Source organism: Oryza sativa, chromosome 8 (assembly GCF_034140825.1).
Source record: "Oryza sativa Japonica Group chromosome 8, ASM3414082v1".
NCBI lineage: Eukaryota > Viridiplantae > Streptophyta > Magnoliopsida > Poales > Poaceae > Oryza > Oryza sativa.
The window spans coordinates 12,404,377-12,419,417 of NC_089042.1; the positions used below are offsets into that span (position 1 = coordinate 12,404,377).

Consider the following 15,041-nt stretch of genomic DNA (forward strand, 5'->3'; position numbering starts at 1 on the left):
AATGTTTGTGAGATCATGGTATTAGTTACACGAAATGTGTTCTTTTGAAGTTTGACGCCACTCAATAACAAACTTAAAATTAGTCATATAGTACAGTTTGCAACTGAAGTACTGACCTATGTAATCTAATTTTTAATGAATGTCACTTGTATAGGTATGCTACGTCTGGGTACTCTTTTAGGCCAATGGAGTAAATCTTTTGTTTAATCACTATTTGCATGCGGTGCGCGGCGTGTCGCCGCTCGATACAATTCTAGTATAAGTTGAAATACCCTGCTATTATCTAATGGCCAACACAAAGTTCTTCTGTATATATAAGTTGAAATCATCTGCAACCATCTAAGCGCCAACACAAAGAGCACGCTTATGTCTCAGCTCATGTAAAAAGAGTATCTTATCATCATCTCCTTGGAAACAACAGGAAGGACAGTTCGCGAAAAAAAACAACAGGAAGGACAGCATGTTTATCATGATTCCGAAATTTGAGCCAAAAACTGACCTCGGGGACATGGCTGCGACCTTTGTTCCGTGAAGACAGACTACGTCGGCATTAGGGCAGGTTTAATATTATCGTCGATTGCTAGCGATAATTGTGTACCATGTCATCTAAAAGCAACCTAATAGTTGGAGAGTATAATAGTCACGTTAAACAACCAAAAGCTTTATTATTTTTTTAACCACATCAATGACTTTCTCTGCGGTGCTTTGGTGCTCTTTTCTCTCTCTTCTGCTGCAACACTGACAAAGTATCACCTGTTTCAAAAAAAGTATCACAAGTGGTGTCTTGGAGCCAGTGCGGAGCTGGCGACTAATCTATCGCCCGCTTGCACCATTTTTCCTCCTCTCTCTCTCGTCCAAATCACCACCGAGTCTGATGTGGATTTTATATCGCATGCTGAATAAGCCTTACTATATTTGCTCTTAAAAGATAGAAAGATAGGATAACATCACGAACTGAATTGCAGCGGTCTAGGCTACTCACACCGGCTCATTGCCAAATCAAAATGGGGCTATTCAGACTAAAATCAAAATGGATGAATGATCCATTATAAAACAACGAAGAAACGAGTAAAACAATAGGACAGATTTTTGAAATTCACTCGAATTTTATTGTTGCAAGTTTACCCCGCCCAGGTCTCAAAGCACTGTTAGCTGGTGTTGAGTTAAATTCATCCTGTTACATCGGCTTTATATTAGTGCTTTCTGACAAACATACGTTCAAGACAAGAATCAGGGAGGCAGTACCGCAGTTTAAAAACTACTACCTCCGCCCCATAATAATTATATTTCTACCATTCAAATTTTGTCCCAGAAAGATTATATTTCTGATACCCCATAATAATTATATTTCTACCATTCAAATTTTGTCCCAGAAAGATTATATTTCTGATAAGATGGGACGCAACAAATGGAATATGTACCCAATCCTTCCTTTTAATTAAGTTTACATATGAAATATGTTCCTCAACCTTCCTTTTAATCAAGTTTACATATGGAATATATACATGCAGTGTAGTTATTAAATAGGATTATTGTGGTAAATTGTGTTTGTTGTTAATCTGTCTCCAATTTTCTAGAAATGCAATTATTATGGGACGGAGGTAGTAATTGTTAGTACAAGGAATTATATTACAAGTTGCATTTTAAAGACAAACACGTTTAGTTTTACCAGTAGAAGATGCATAAAGTATCTGCTTGCATGATGAACTTAATGTTTCCATACTTGGGTAACCCATCTCCCCGTGTTACCATCCATCTTTCTGCAACCCTCCATTCATAGCACATCGCATTTCCGTCGGAACATGAAACCACCATTCTTTTATTCCATTACACCTTGTTGCTACAAGATAAGTGAATTAACTGTACAGAAAAACTAATGTACAGGCACCGTAGGGGAAGAAATATTTATCAGCTGCTTGACGTGATGTATCTACACAGATTTCACTGGTCCCGATCACGATCACGATAAATTGGCTGCGGCGTCCACTTGAAGTGCAAGTTCAGCTTTCCGGATTTAGCACCTTGCAAAACAAACTCATCCTGAAACTCGCCTTCGAGTATTACTCTCGTAAGTGTCAAGATGCATCTCCCTATGTAATCCTGCAATTTGAATAAATAAAGTTAGTGTGACAAGATCAGAAGAATAACAGGACTACAGGACCAGATACTAGGTAGAAGATTGGCATTAGAACTACAGTATTAGTACAACCACGAAGTTTATGTAGATATGCAGCAATAACTAGAACAATGTTTAGTGACTGAGGCGCTATGAAAATGCACATGAATTCAACAAATGCCAACCAATATTATACTCCCTCCATCTACTTTTGATAGGCATATTTCCAAATCTGAAAATTTTATTTTTGATAGGTATATTTCAATCCAACAACCTATCCTATTAATTACTTTCTCGGATTTAATGCGTGACTACATTCTTCCACACAAGATTGGTTACATAGGCATCGAGAAATGTAAATATTAATGAATCGCTTGTTTACGATGAATGATTAGTAGCATGTTTAAATGGATAATAAGTAGAATTACTTATCTTTGGTCTGTGTGCCAAGATGAAATATGATTATCAAAAGTAGATGGAGGGAGTAATGGTTAAGGATTAATGGAGCACTTATACAATGTTAACAAGAGGAGAGCAATTGAAACATAGTACAATGAAACAGTGTGGAAAAGTAAAAAAGATACATTATACCTTTCCAAACGTATCATGATCCCATACTTCCACCATGAGTAAATCATGCAAGGCATCTTCAACAACAAAATCAAACGTCTGATTCCATATTGGATTCAGTGTCTCAGTTACAACCTGCAAACATAATCATGAGTATGGAAAAACAATATAACAAAACAGCCTCAAGAACAAAGCTACCATCACAAAAGAAAAGGTCCCAAGATAAAGAGAGAGAATAACCCTTGTCTTCTTTTTGGTTTCTCCCTTCTTCAGGTACAGGACTACAAATGGGTCAGCCTTGCCCATCACATCCATTGGTGGCAAGTCCTCTGCTGAGATAACAGTTACTGATAGGACTCCTCTCATAATAACATTTTTCCTCTGGTTAACATCAAATCCGTTAGACTCAGTCTTGAGGACCTTCTCCAAAGAAGTTAACTGAATCTGATCTGCAAAAGGATTGGAAACCCCTTCCTGTTTACCAAAAGGGTAATACAGGAGCTCCAGGTGTACCTGTGTAATAAATCATTCAAAAGCTTCACCCCAAGGAATTTCCCAATTCTATCCAATTATTGCGAAAAGATAGACAAAGAAACATGATTATTTTAACATTGTTAGATTTGCTGACCCATTCGACAGGATCACAATATCACATTGTATAGTGATATCTCCAACTAAATATTGTAACATGTATCAGTAAAGCGCAGCAACTGACCTGCCCGCGACGTTTCTTATCCCGCTGGATTTCCAGGTCCTTGACAAGGTCCAACCAAACTTCTTTGACTTTTCCAGGCTGAAGATCAGACAAGTCCACTCTAGCACAGCCAATAAGCTCAGATGCCTGGAGTCCTTCATCATCATAAATTTTCACAGTCAAGCGCTGGGTAGATGTGTCCTCGACCACAAATTCGTAGTGCTCATTCCAGATGGGGTTCAAATCATTATTCTGCAGAAGAACAAATACAATGATGTTCCCTTCAAAATAAATATAAGGATGTTTGATAGCAGAATTAATCAGATGAATGCATCACTTACTATTGTTTTGCTTTTCTTCATTTTATCTTGCAATGGCCGAATGTATAACACAGCAAAAGGGTCAGACTTCCCCACAAGATCCTTGTTCGTCAAGTCCCTAGCTTCCACAAGTTTTACTTCTAATAGTCCAACTGGTTTCAGCTCCAAGTCACTGAAAAGAGCAGGCATACTGTCAATATGTCTATTCCTTGGATAAACATTAGATTAACTCTGATACTGTCAAAGCTATGAATCACCTATAATCTCCAGGCACAATAGGTACAACTATGCGATTAGGCCATGTCAACTGATCCTCAATGGTATCACGTATCGTTCCCTGCATTGTTTAACAATGTAATTTGTGCACTATGTATTGAAGTATTAGTTGATATTGCAGGGGTTACTGATTACTGAACCTCAATTGCATCAGAAATTCCAGGAATTGCTGTCATCTCACCACCAATAACCTTGAGGGTAAAATCGACCTTGCTCTACAGTCGAATTAACAGAAATCATGCAACCTACTATGAACAATTCCAAGATCACAAGATTAAAAGAAACCATTGTACCTTCTCTCTCAAAGAACAGCAAACAGCTCCAAAGCAAGGCAGTTCTGCAACCAGAGGCTTAAAAACTAAGCGAAGTACTCCTGTGAATCCAATATTTTTCACCTAAATATAGGACAGACATTTTAAAATTAGTCTCTTGGAATTTTATACATGGTCACACACTGATCTAAGGAAAACTAGTCATATGACAAGATTAGTATAGCATATACATCATGATCTAAGGAACACTAGTTGTATGACAAAATACGTATAACATGACACAATAGTAAATGAAGCCTCAATTACCCTCTTCAGGTAATTATGTTTACCTTATCCAGATCATAAATTGACACAAAAGTCTCTACATACAGCCAAATGAAATTACATGAAAATAGATTCTTTACAATTCATTTTCTAGGCATAACCATATTTTTTTTTAACATAAAATGGTCTCACTCCACATTCTCAAAATAACAAATGAGCAACTAAAACTGGAGTAGAAGCTGAAACAGTTATTATTCAGAAGCTCCTTTTGTAGGTTGAAATATTTCAAAAGAGGAAATTTGAAAACTGAAACATGCAAAACTAGTAAATCACTGAATCAGAGTAACAAATTTGTTCACCAATTGCAAACTAGTCAATAAAATCCCAACATAAATCACCAACAAATTTGTTTAATCAAATCCTTAGTTCCAATATACTCTACAATAGTAAAAGTTGTTCATTTATCATGCAAAATGTAGATCATAAAATCATGATGTTCTACGATAGTGTAGTACCCCGTATTAATCACTCACTCAGTACCTTAGTTACTATTAAAAACAATATCAGAAACAGCTGTCTTATTAATTGAGTTAAACATAAAGCAAACAGGAGATGAAGTTGAATGTGGTTTTCTATCTAAGATGTTCAAAAGAACAGAACACTAATAAATAAATATAACAAAAAAATTGTTTCCACACTATATTTTGTACAGCAGTTTTACATATAACCATTGTTTTAGGTCATGTTACAAAAATTACGAGTTACCTGCACAGGAAGTGAGATTCCAAGTGTTGTTTGAATGTCCAGTACTATATTTGGATTGCCATCCCATTGCAACTCAAGCTCCATAGTGATACCAGAACTATCACTATCCAAAATTGAAACTCCTGAAAAGCACATTTGTTAACATAACTCAAAAGAAACAGAAAGCATGTTTCATTGTATCGAAATTAACAACACTAGTAACGTAGTTTGACTGAAACAGAAAATTATCAATACAAAACAAAAATAACACACAATATCTTCCTTGAGATTTATATGAATATACTTGCAGTAAGTACTAAGGTACTTCGTACAAATGTAGTCAACCACGAAAAGTATAGGAAAAGGTTGAATTAACCCCCTGAAGTATTATGGTTGATCCACTTAATTCTTGAACCAATGGTAACGAGAATATTTAGTCTGGAATTAACATATTTCAAGCATAACTGAGGTTTTTACAAGTACAAGGGAGATAATTATTGGGAACCTTTTTCATTCAAAAAATATTATGAAGTGTTTTTTTTTCGCCGGGCCGGCAAAGAAGCTGGCTGAAGTATATTAAGAAGGGGTGAAAATATTGTAAATTGGATTTTGAAAAGGTATTTAATTCACTGGAACATACAGTTATATTGGACCCAGTCATTAGGAAGAGGGAAGTTAGGCATGGTGGCCATCTATCACCATTGCTTTTTGTTTGCTGCTGATCTCCTACAATCCATCATCAACAAAACTTGTGGAAGATACATAACTTGTGAGGAAAGTGGACAATTACAAATTGCACAATAGCAGATGATACATTACGTGTCATTCCACTGTTCAAAAGGAAGTATTCCGTCTTAAAAGGTTAAAGCCCACCTACATACTTATGCACAGTGGACAAGCTTGAAAGTTAACGTTCATAAATCCTGTATGGTTCCAGTTAACATGCCTGAAGATACTATCCAAAACCCTTGCTGGCACCTTAGGTCAAGTGGGTGCACTCCCTTTCACAAACTTGCTATTGCTAGTGAGCATCACCAAGACAAAAGTGGTTGATTTTGCACCATTATCTCAGAGTGGATCTCTGCTTGTCATGTATCTCAACTTTCCCATCTCATAGAGGGAGAATGCAGCGTTATTATCTTCGCATACTTCATATATGTGCATGTTGAAACTAGCTAAAAAGATCATTGCTCATACAGACAGAACAAGAAGATATTGTTTGTAGAGAAATCTTTGACCTACTCCCACCGTTTCAGGTTATAAAATGTTTTGACTTTGGTCAAAGTCAAATTGCTTCAAGTTTGACTAAGTTTATAGACAAATATAGTAAGATTTACATTACCAAATTAGTTTTATTAAATTAATAATTAAATATACTTTTATAATAAATTTATCTTGGGTCGAAAATATTACTATTTTTTCTATAAACTTGGTCAAAACTTGAAACAGTTTGACCAAAGTCAAAACATCTTAAAACCTGAAACGGAGGGAGTACAAGTTTGTCAAATTCCATAGTGGCACTGGATATGGTATCTAAGCCAAGAAAAAAATGAGGTCTGGGAATAATTAGCCTACAACATCAAAATGAAGCTTCACGTATGAAGCATTTGGATAAGTTTTTAAACAGGAAAGAACTCCCATGTGTACAACTAATATGGCAAACTTATAACCTAGCTGACACTCCACATGCATGACGCATGTCAAGAAACAGGTTCATTATGGTCAAAAGACATCCCGCAACTCTCACCTCTCCAAAGAGCACTCTCACAAGTAACAATTGGAACAGGTAGTTTAGGTTCTGTTCTGGAGAGATCTGAAATGCCCATTTACAAGCAAATTGAGTACCCTGCTCTTTATTAACTTTGTGACAAATGAGGATGAGCCGGTCTGACAGTTTATTGGTAATACGCCTCCAGAAGAAAAGCTTATTACATTATCGCAAGGTGCAATGCGAGATTGAAAATGCAAAGCATTAATCTGGCAGATGCAAAAGACATATGGCTATATCTGGGAAATGGTCGGTAAAGCAGACGAAGGTCTATGCTATAAATTTCATGCATATTCAACTGCCACTGCCACTGGCAATTATCTGGGATATCAAATGTTCTATGAAAGTCTTAAATGCTTATCTGGTTATTATTGCTAGTAGATCAGCTATGCTTCACTGGAGACAACTTACATCTCTTTTCCACTTGTCCATTTGTGAACTCAAGCTGGCATAATCTAGGAATGAGAAAATGAAATTCATGAACAAGGTCATTACGGCTAGGAATGAATTTGTGCAACCTTTCCTTATTGAAGTGGTGGCATAGCTACTTGGGGCATCTGGTGTCAACAGAATGGTATGATTTTCAACATCAGATAAACTTTACAGCCTGGAAACACTGCTTTAACGAAGATACCACTCTACATATATAGAGAATGAAGGAAACAGACAAGACCATCTTGGCAATCACTAGTTTAGGCTTGGTAAATTCCCCCAAACCATCCTTGTAAATACTCTATATATTATAGGGGCATTTGCAAGTTTTCCACTAGTTTTTTTTTATATTTTGCAACAATGCCATTCGAATGACAATTCTGGTGACATTTTTGCAATTTTCTAATGGCAAGCTTGCAATAACGATTTGAAAGGTAGTAAATTTGCAATTGCCCCATATTATTAATATATCAACTTTTAGGGGTCTCTCCTGTTGTTTTTAGTCAAAGAAACAAAGAGAATATCCAGTTCCATACTACAAGAGGTTAAGTAGACCAACCACAATACTTCAAGAGTTAAGTACACATTTTCCAGAATTATATAAACTCAATATGCAAATCATTCTGGAAAAGAATTTCACACGCGAACATTGGCTACTGTTGTTAATGTACCCTAAAAATGGCTTATATCGGAAACCAGAGAATATAGCAATACTTGAGTCTGAAAAGAAAAGCATGATCAAGCAATATAACTATAAGAACACCCAGAAGTCTCTAAAGATGACCTACCTGTAAACTGAGGGGCAACTGTTCCAAGTGTCAACTTTGAGAAATGGAGTGAGGACAAAATGAATGACTTGTACTGCTCAAAAATAGGCTCCACAGAAGTTTTTATCAGTTCTGATGCAGCCTACAACAAAAGTAACATTGTCTTCCTAAGTAACCATCACTAATCATGGATAAAGCAACACATTGATTGTACTAGTATTCATACGAGGAGAACAGTAAGTAAACATCTTGCATCACAATGACGGAGTACTAAAATAATGGAAGAAATATTATCACCTCATTGACAAATGGCCAGATTTTTACCAATTCTTGATTCAGCCATTTAAGCTGTACTAATTAAAATTAATAAAGTGTTAGCACAAACAAATCCTCGACATCAACAACATCAAAACATAAGCAAAGATAAAGAAATACTCAACTTTTGCTTTTGAGTGAAAGACACCCATGATGGATATAACTCAAGAGGAATTAGTTTCCTTAAATCTTCTACAGTCAACTTTGAGAAGGATGAAACAGTAGCAGCCTGCAGAAACAGGTAAAAATTAGGTGTCAAGAGACATAGAACACATATGGAAAGATCAACCATGAGAAGAAAAATAATCATTCCGTCCTTATATCCTCTTACAATGTAATCTAAGAAGGTATTGTAACAAAAAAGTGTTCGATAATGTCAGCGAAAAGATAAAGAACAAGATAACCAATCAACCAGAACATTGATTTTACTAGTCCAAACGATTAGCTGATTTTACTAGTCCGAATGATTTATCTGATTATAACAACAGTTACTGAAACTGGACACGATAATTGTTTAATGAAGAAAGAATTATAATGTTTAATTATTTCCTTGATTGGGAAGAATTAATGAGGGCAAGAAAGGGTGACAAAAGCCAGCATAAGAAAACATGGATTATAACATCCGTATACTCTATTTTGTTTGGAAGCAGAGAAGTATGTATTGGGAATGGGCAAACAACATAGCATTGCAGTAAATCCATCTTTGGTGTATCAACAAATAAACGAGCAAATCAGAGTGGAAAGAAAATGGGAGATAGCAGAAGCATGATAGAAAATGCATCTAATGACAAATGAAAGAAGATATTAAAATAGTATTACATCAAATGACAATTTCCGTGGCATGGAAAACCAATTGCTTATAACTTATAAGATGTTTTAAGGACAATGTAATATTTTAAAAACCAGTGGAAAACGGATGCAATGCTGCCAAAAATTTATTGTAATGATTGATCTGAGCAAATTGGTGCAACAGAGAACAATTATAGTAGGTAAGATCATTTCTGTATTTTGTTGAATTGAGGAAGATGGAGATGGAGCACTCAATGATGTGGGCCATGTGGCAGCTTCTAGTCAGAGGAACTGGTCAAGATTGCAAACAACTAAGCAAGTTATACCCGCTGTTGATGAAATCCGTTGACACCCTTGGAGTTGGAGGCACAGCCAGCAAATGCTGATGGATCCTCCACGTAGTGGCCTCGTGCGGCTGCTACTTTGCCATATTTGGTGAAAACTCAAACAGATACACATGTATGGCCATTATGCGTGATAAACCAACAGGAATTCAAGAAGACGTGACAAACTCAAGCATGATATTGAATAGAGACGTGGGAAGCCGAATAGGAAGGGAAACATCAATGATTTCACATAGTGGAGATGCATTAGAAAGAGAGAGAACAGCAACAATTGCAGATAAGGGGAGGTGGTGTCACCAAGTCATGTCGCTCAGAAATGAGATGGGATGGAACTATGGCTTGTAGTGCTGGCAATGTAATTTTTGCAAGGGGTGAGATAAAGAAATTTTGGGTGTACGACCATTATCCGCAAATTTTATTTTGGATCTCTAATGGATGATGATTGAAGTTCTTAATTGCAGTTAGTGTAAGGCAATTATATGGTAATATAGGACAATACTAGAAATATGTGGAATGGATGGAATTCTCAGACAAAACCTCATGAAGCCAGCCATGCTAACCAGTTGACAGGTGATCTCACCATGGTGACACCCAGTTGGGCTTTACGAACTGTGAATGTAAGGACTTATGCTTAGTTTGTTTTTTCTGTGCAGTGCTTGTTTTTAAGATTTTGTGAAAATTAGAGCTTATATTCATTATAGACTTTTTTATGAATTAAATTAAGGTTAGACAAAAATATATGATCTAGCTGTCATGTCTCTCTTGGATGTTCCAAATTTTCAAAATGCAATAATATTATGGTTACCAAACACCAATGTATAGAAACAGTTTTTCAAACACCAATGTCTAGAAGCCATTGAACCAAATCAGACTATCATAATCCACCACAATGCCAACTGGACATTTATTAATAGAAGTACACCTAATATGTGTGCATGAGCCAAAAATGACACTTATCTGCAAATAAATGACAAACAACCATATGGATGTACCATCCAAGAACTATATATGATTAGAATAATGCACATTTTATGACCTTATCAGTTAGAAAAATCATATACTCATGCAGATACTACACTAAATAGATCAGAAGATACTGTCAAAACTCACTATGACAGATACATTAAAAAAATTCAGATGATTTAATTTCCTGGTTTATCTGTACATACTATTAGTGCATGTTGATCATAGCAATAGCAACTTCAGAAATGAATAATTGCAGAGGTTCAGAACTCATAAGAATTAAACCAATTACAGGTTTATTCCATTGTTTTGCAATTGCAACAGAACATATGGCTATGAAGGCACCAACGAGGATTGAGCTTTAAAGAACTATCTAGGTTGGTGAACACTGACACACAATATGCAGCATTGTTATCCATGTACAGCACAATTGAGGAGGTTCACTGAGATACACTACCATTGAGAAACTACTCTATAAAAATACTAGAATAGTAAGAAGTTGAGAAACAGAACCAACATGTCAGCCTTTGAAGATGGTGTGTTTGACTATTATAAGTTGTGATACTTACTCAGTGGTCATTTTACTCATGAGATTTCAATCTTACTACTTTCAAATGAACTGTTTCAATAATAAACTAACCCAAAACAAACTAAAGGGGCAAGTTTGAGTATGCCACATGGCGGATGATATTAGGAAAATCCGGGGTGGCCTACACAATAATTTTCCAAAATTAAGCATCATGTCCTTTCTCCACTCAGATAAACCAAACTAAAACAATATCAAATCACAGTAATTAAATTGACCCGCATGATCGGGTGGCCTGGTCAAAACTAATCACCTCAACTCACACGGAAGCAAGATCAACGACATCTTGCAAACAATCATTACTCGGTATAATGCCATATTAAGCACTATCTAATAAATTCTCTAATGATCATTACTGCCGATTCCATCATGCCCACGGCCCACGTATTGCATAACATACACAGTTGGTGGCAAGGAGGAAGATTAGGATAAAAATCCTAGCAATTACGGCGGCATACGGCGTTCCAAACCAGTCTGCTCACAGTTTGGCACCGCCAGCAACTTCCCCCTCCACGCTCCTCTCCGAAAACCAACACCTCTCGCAAATTCGCAATTCACCACCAGTACCAGCTCCCAATCACTACCGACACCCACCCGCGGCGGGTATCGGACTGGGTCGAATCAATGCGCTACCCCGGCACGAACAGGAAATGAATTGGGAGGATTTCATTTCGCGACACGTACGTACCAGCTCGCGGCGCTGCTCAGCGCGGGTGTTCTCGAGGCGCGCGAACGCCATGACAACGGCGACGCCGAGCACCAGCCCGAGGAAGGCGCCGAGCAGGAACGCCATGGCGCGCCGCCGCCGCCGCCACTCTCCTCCTCCTCCCCTCCCTCGCGAGGCCGAGGCTGCCCGCCAGGGAGATGGGCGGTGTGTGGGATGGATTGGATTGATTGATTTGCCTCGATGCGGAGGAGAAGGTGCGGGAACCAAGGGAAGGCGAGCCGAGAGCGGTGGTGCGCTTCCTTTTCTATTTCTCTTTTTCCAATTTTTTTATATTTCTTTTATTATTCGGATTTGCAATTATTTAATCCCCTGTTGTGTGGGAACTTTGCGTGAGGGTGAGGAGTGGGGTGTCGGTGAACGCGCGGGCCCACATATCAGTGGGAGTGGGTGGATCTCGCATCGCGTGCTTGGGATGTGGTGGGGGCTTGAAGATGTGCGTTGAATATCTACATTGCCGGTTGGCTCGTTGCTTGCGATGGGTACGGAGGAAAAGGATGCGATGGTAGCATTTATTGGTTCGTGTCACTTTGCCGGAGGGGCCACGTTTTCGTGGCGACAGATGTCAGTGGAAATAGCACGCTATAAGCCAGCTGCAAACATATTTTAAATAGAGGCTGCAAACATATTTTAAAGAGATAAATGAGGAGAGAAAAGGGCAACGGGCTATAAATTTGTAGCCAGCTATAGCACGGACTCCAAGACACATATTATGTATGACAGGTGGGACCAGATATTAATAGTGTAGTATGTAACTATTATATGAATGAGCTGTTAGATTAGCTATAGATGAATTGAAGTTAGTAGTTAGCTATACTATTGAACTTGCTCTAAGATGGAGCTTTCGGTAATAGCAGAGCAGCAGGGCGGATAATAATTGAGCAGCACTAATCTTATTATTGTATGGCTATTCTTTATTTATTTTATTTTGCGGAGATTGATCAGGGAATGAGAAATTGAGAGCGATGGCTCATTGGCTGTGGCAATTTATACTTATGCTACAATTGTTGTATTATGGGATGGGTTGGGTTTTTTTTTTACTTTACAGACTATGTATCCATATCTAAAATAATAAGTAAAAAACATGATACCCTCTATAAGTTAGAATTATATTTTTTGGTGGAGTAAATTTTAAATGCTAGAATTACGTTTAATTATTTTATAACGACGAAGCAAGTAACAGCAATAGAGACAGCTATATATCATGCAATTCCATCATCTTAGGTTTATGGCCAGTATATTACAAACTGACACGGTTAATGCCGATTGACCGATAGCTAGTATTAGTCGGTTTTCTAACCACTAGATTAGTGTGGGTAGTGAACCATGAGCTTACACACAATAAGTAGTACTATCATACAATAATATCATCAGTATATCAACAAACCACAAATCAAGGCTAAGGAATTCTTACGTTGATCATATCAAGTCAACATATTGGTATGGTACTCAAACTGTTATATATGTGACTACAACTGATCTAGTCCAACAATTAATAGGGCCATACTCTAATTAATTAATTAGATGTTTCCATTTGAGTGGAAATTAAAGTTCAAAGCACTATTTGTCTTTCATAATCTAAAACACCATTTTTTTCTACATACTATAAGCATTCATTTTATTATCCAGCAAGAGCTACTTAACTTGTATATTCATTGTGAAAATCCTACCTCGCTGGCAGTCGTTGCTCCCGCCATGGGGACTCCTTGTCTCCGCGTCTCTCTCACGGTTGCCATTGTGTACCGCATCGGGATCGTGCTAACCTTTTCAGAGTAGGAGGAGCATAGGTAGTGCACCCTGCGATGTGCTCGTGGCTACGGGGCTGGAAGGGCGATGGCTGAGGCTAGAAGAGAAGATAGATTTTGGTATTTATTTGAAGTTTTAGATTTTGTATTGAAAGTATTGTGTATTTTCTAAGATGAAAGTTTTAGATTTGAATTGAAAATTTTTGTGATTTTTAGATGGAAGTTTTAGGTCTTCATTTGAAACTTTTGTGATTTTGACATAAAAGTTTTAGACTTTCATTGAAAGTTTTTGTGATTTTGATATGAAAGTTTTAGACTTTAAATTAAACATTTTTATTATTTTGATATGAAAGTTTTAGACTTAAATTGAAAGTGTTTTATTTGAGATTTTCGTTTTAGACTTTAATTGAGATTTTTTGTGATTTTGATATGAAGGTTTTAGATTTGAATTGAAAGTTTTTTATTTGATTTGAAAGTTTGTGACTTTTTGAGATTAAAGTTTATGGCACAAGTTGATGTTTTGAACGTAGTATGAGTTCTCAATTAGCAGAAAGCTAACGCTTCTCTACTCAGTAGCAAGGAGCGGAATCGGTAGGGACGCACCACATGTGTGACTTATGTTTGCGGCACACACACACGCAAACTAGCAATCCTCATCATATTCTCTTTAGATGCCACACTTTTATTGGTTTCCTATAGGCTCCATCGTCGTCGGATTTTAGTCTGTTTGGCACGTCAAGTGCCCTCATGCTCCAATACTCGATCACTGGTACAGATGCTCCTAGTATAAGCCATATGTGATGCATCATACTCCCTCTAATTCATATATAAGATATCTTGAAATTTTCTAAGTCAAATTTCTTTAAGTTTCATTAAATATATTAAAATTAGCAACATCGATAACACTAAATTAGTTTCATTAAATCAAACATTGGATATATTTTTTAAATATATTTATTTGTCTTGAAAATGTTACTACTTATTTCTATAAACTTATGAGTGTTCTATACTACACTTTCCCAACTTCTACTCACTTGTTTTCAACGCGCACGCTTTCCGAACTGCTAAACAATGTGTTTTTTTTTTTGCAAAAATTTTCTAGAGGAAAGTTACTTAAAAAAATCATATTAATCCATTTTTATGTTTTTAGCTAATACTTAATTATTCACGTGCTAATCTACCACTCCATTTTGCATGCTAGAGGGGAAGGGCTCCCAACCCCCTTGCTGAAGTCAACATTAGTCAAATTTGAAAAGGTTTGACTTTATAAAAAATCAACACATCTAATAGTATAAAACAGAGATAATGTGATCATGGGCGGAACCAGGATTAGCCTAAGGCCCTAGCCAGCC

The 15,041-nt window shown here is 37.0% G+C and overlaps 1 protein-coding gene across 1 annotated transcript; it reads right to left on the reverse strand.

Annotated features, from left to right (window-relative positions):
- Positions 1 to 1,757: 1,757 nt before the first annotated feature.
- Positions 1,758 to 12,162, reverse strand: LOC4345217 (synaptotagmin-5). Its single transcript, XM_015795353.3, has 13 exons — positions 11,909 to 12,162; positions 8,663 to 8,767; positions 8,521 to 8,571; positions 8,245 to 8,365; positions 5,278 to 5,399; positions 4,270 to 4,371; positions 4,117 to 4,191; positions 3,958 to 4,037; positions 3,722 to 3,872; positions 3,402 to 3,632; positions 2,927 to 3,199; positions 2,708 to 2,821; positions 1,758 to 2,100 (listed from the first exon to the last, which is right to left on the reverse strand). The coding sequence occupies exons 1-13, from the start codon at positions 12,011 to 12,013 to the stop codon at positions 1,942 to 1,944; spliced, it is 1,689 nt and encodes a 562-aa protein (XP_015650839.1). The 5' UTR covers positions 12,014 to 12,162; the 3' UTR covers positions 1,758 to 1,941.
- Between the last annotated feature and the right edge of the window lie 2,879 nt (positions 12,163 to 15,041).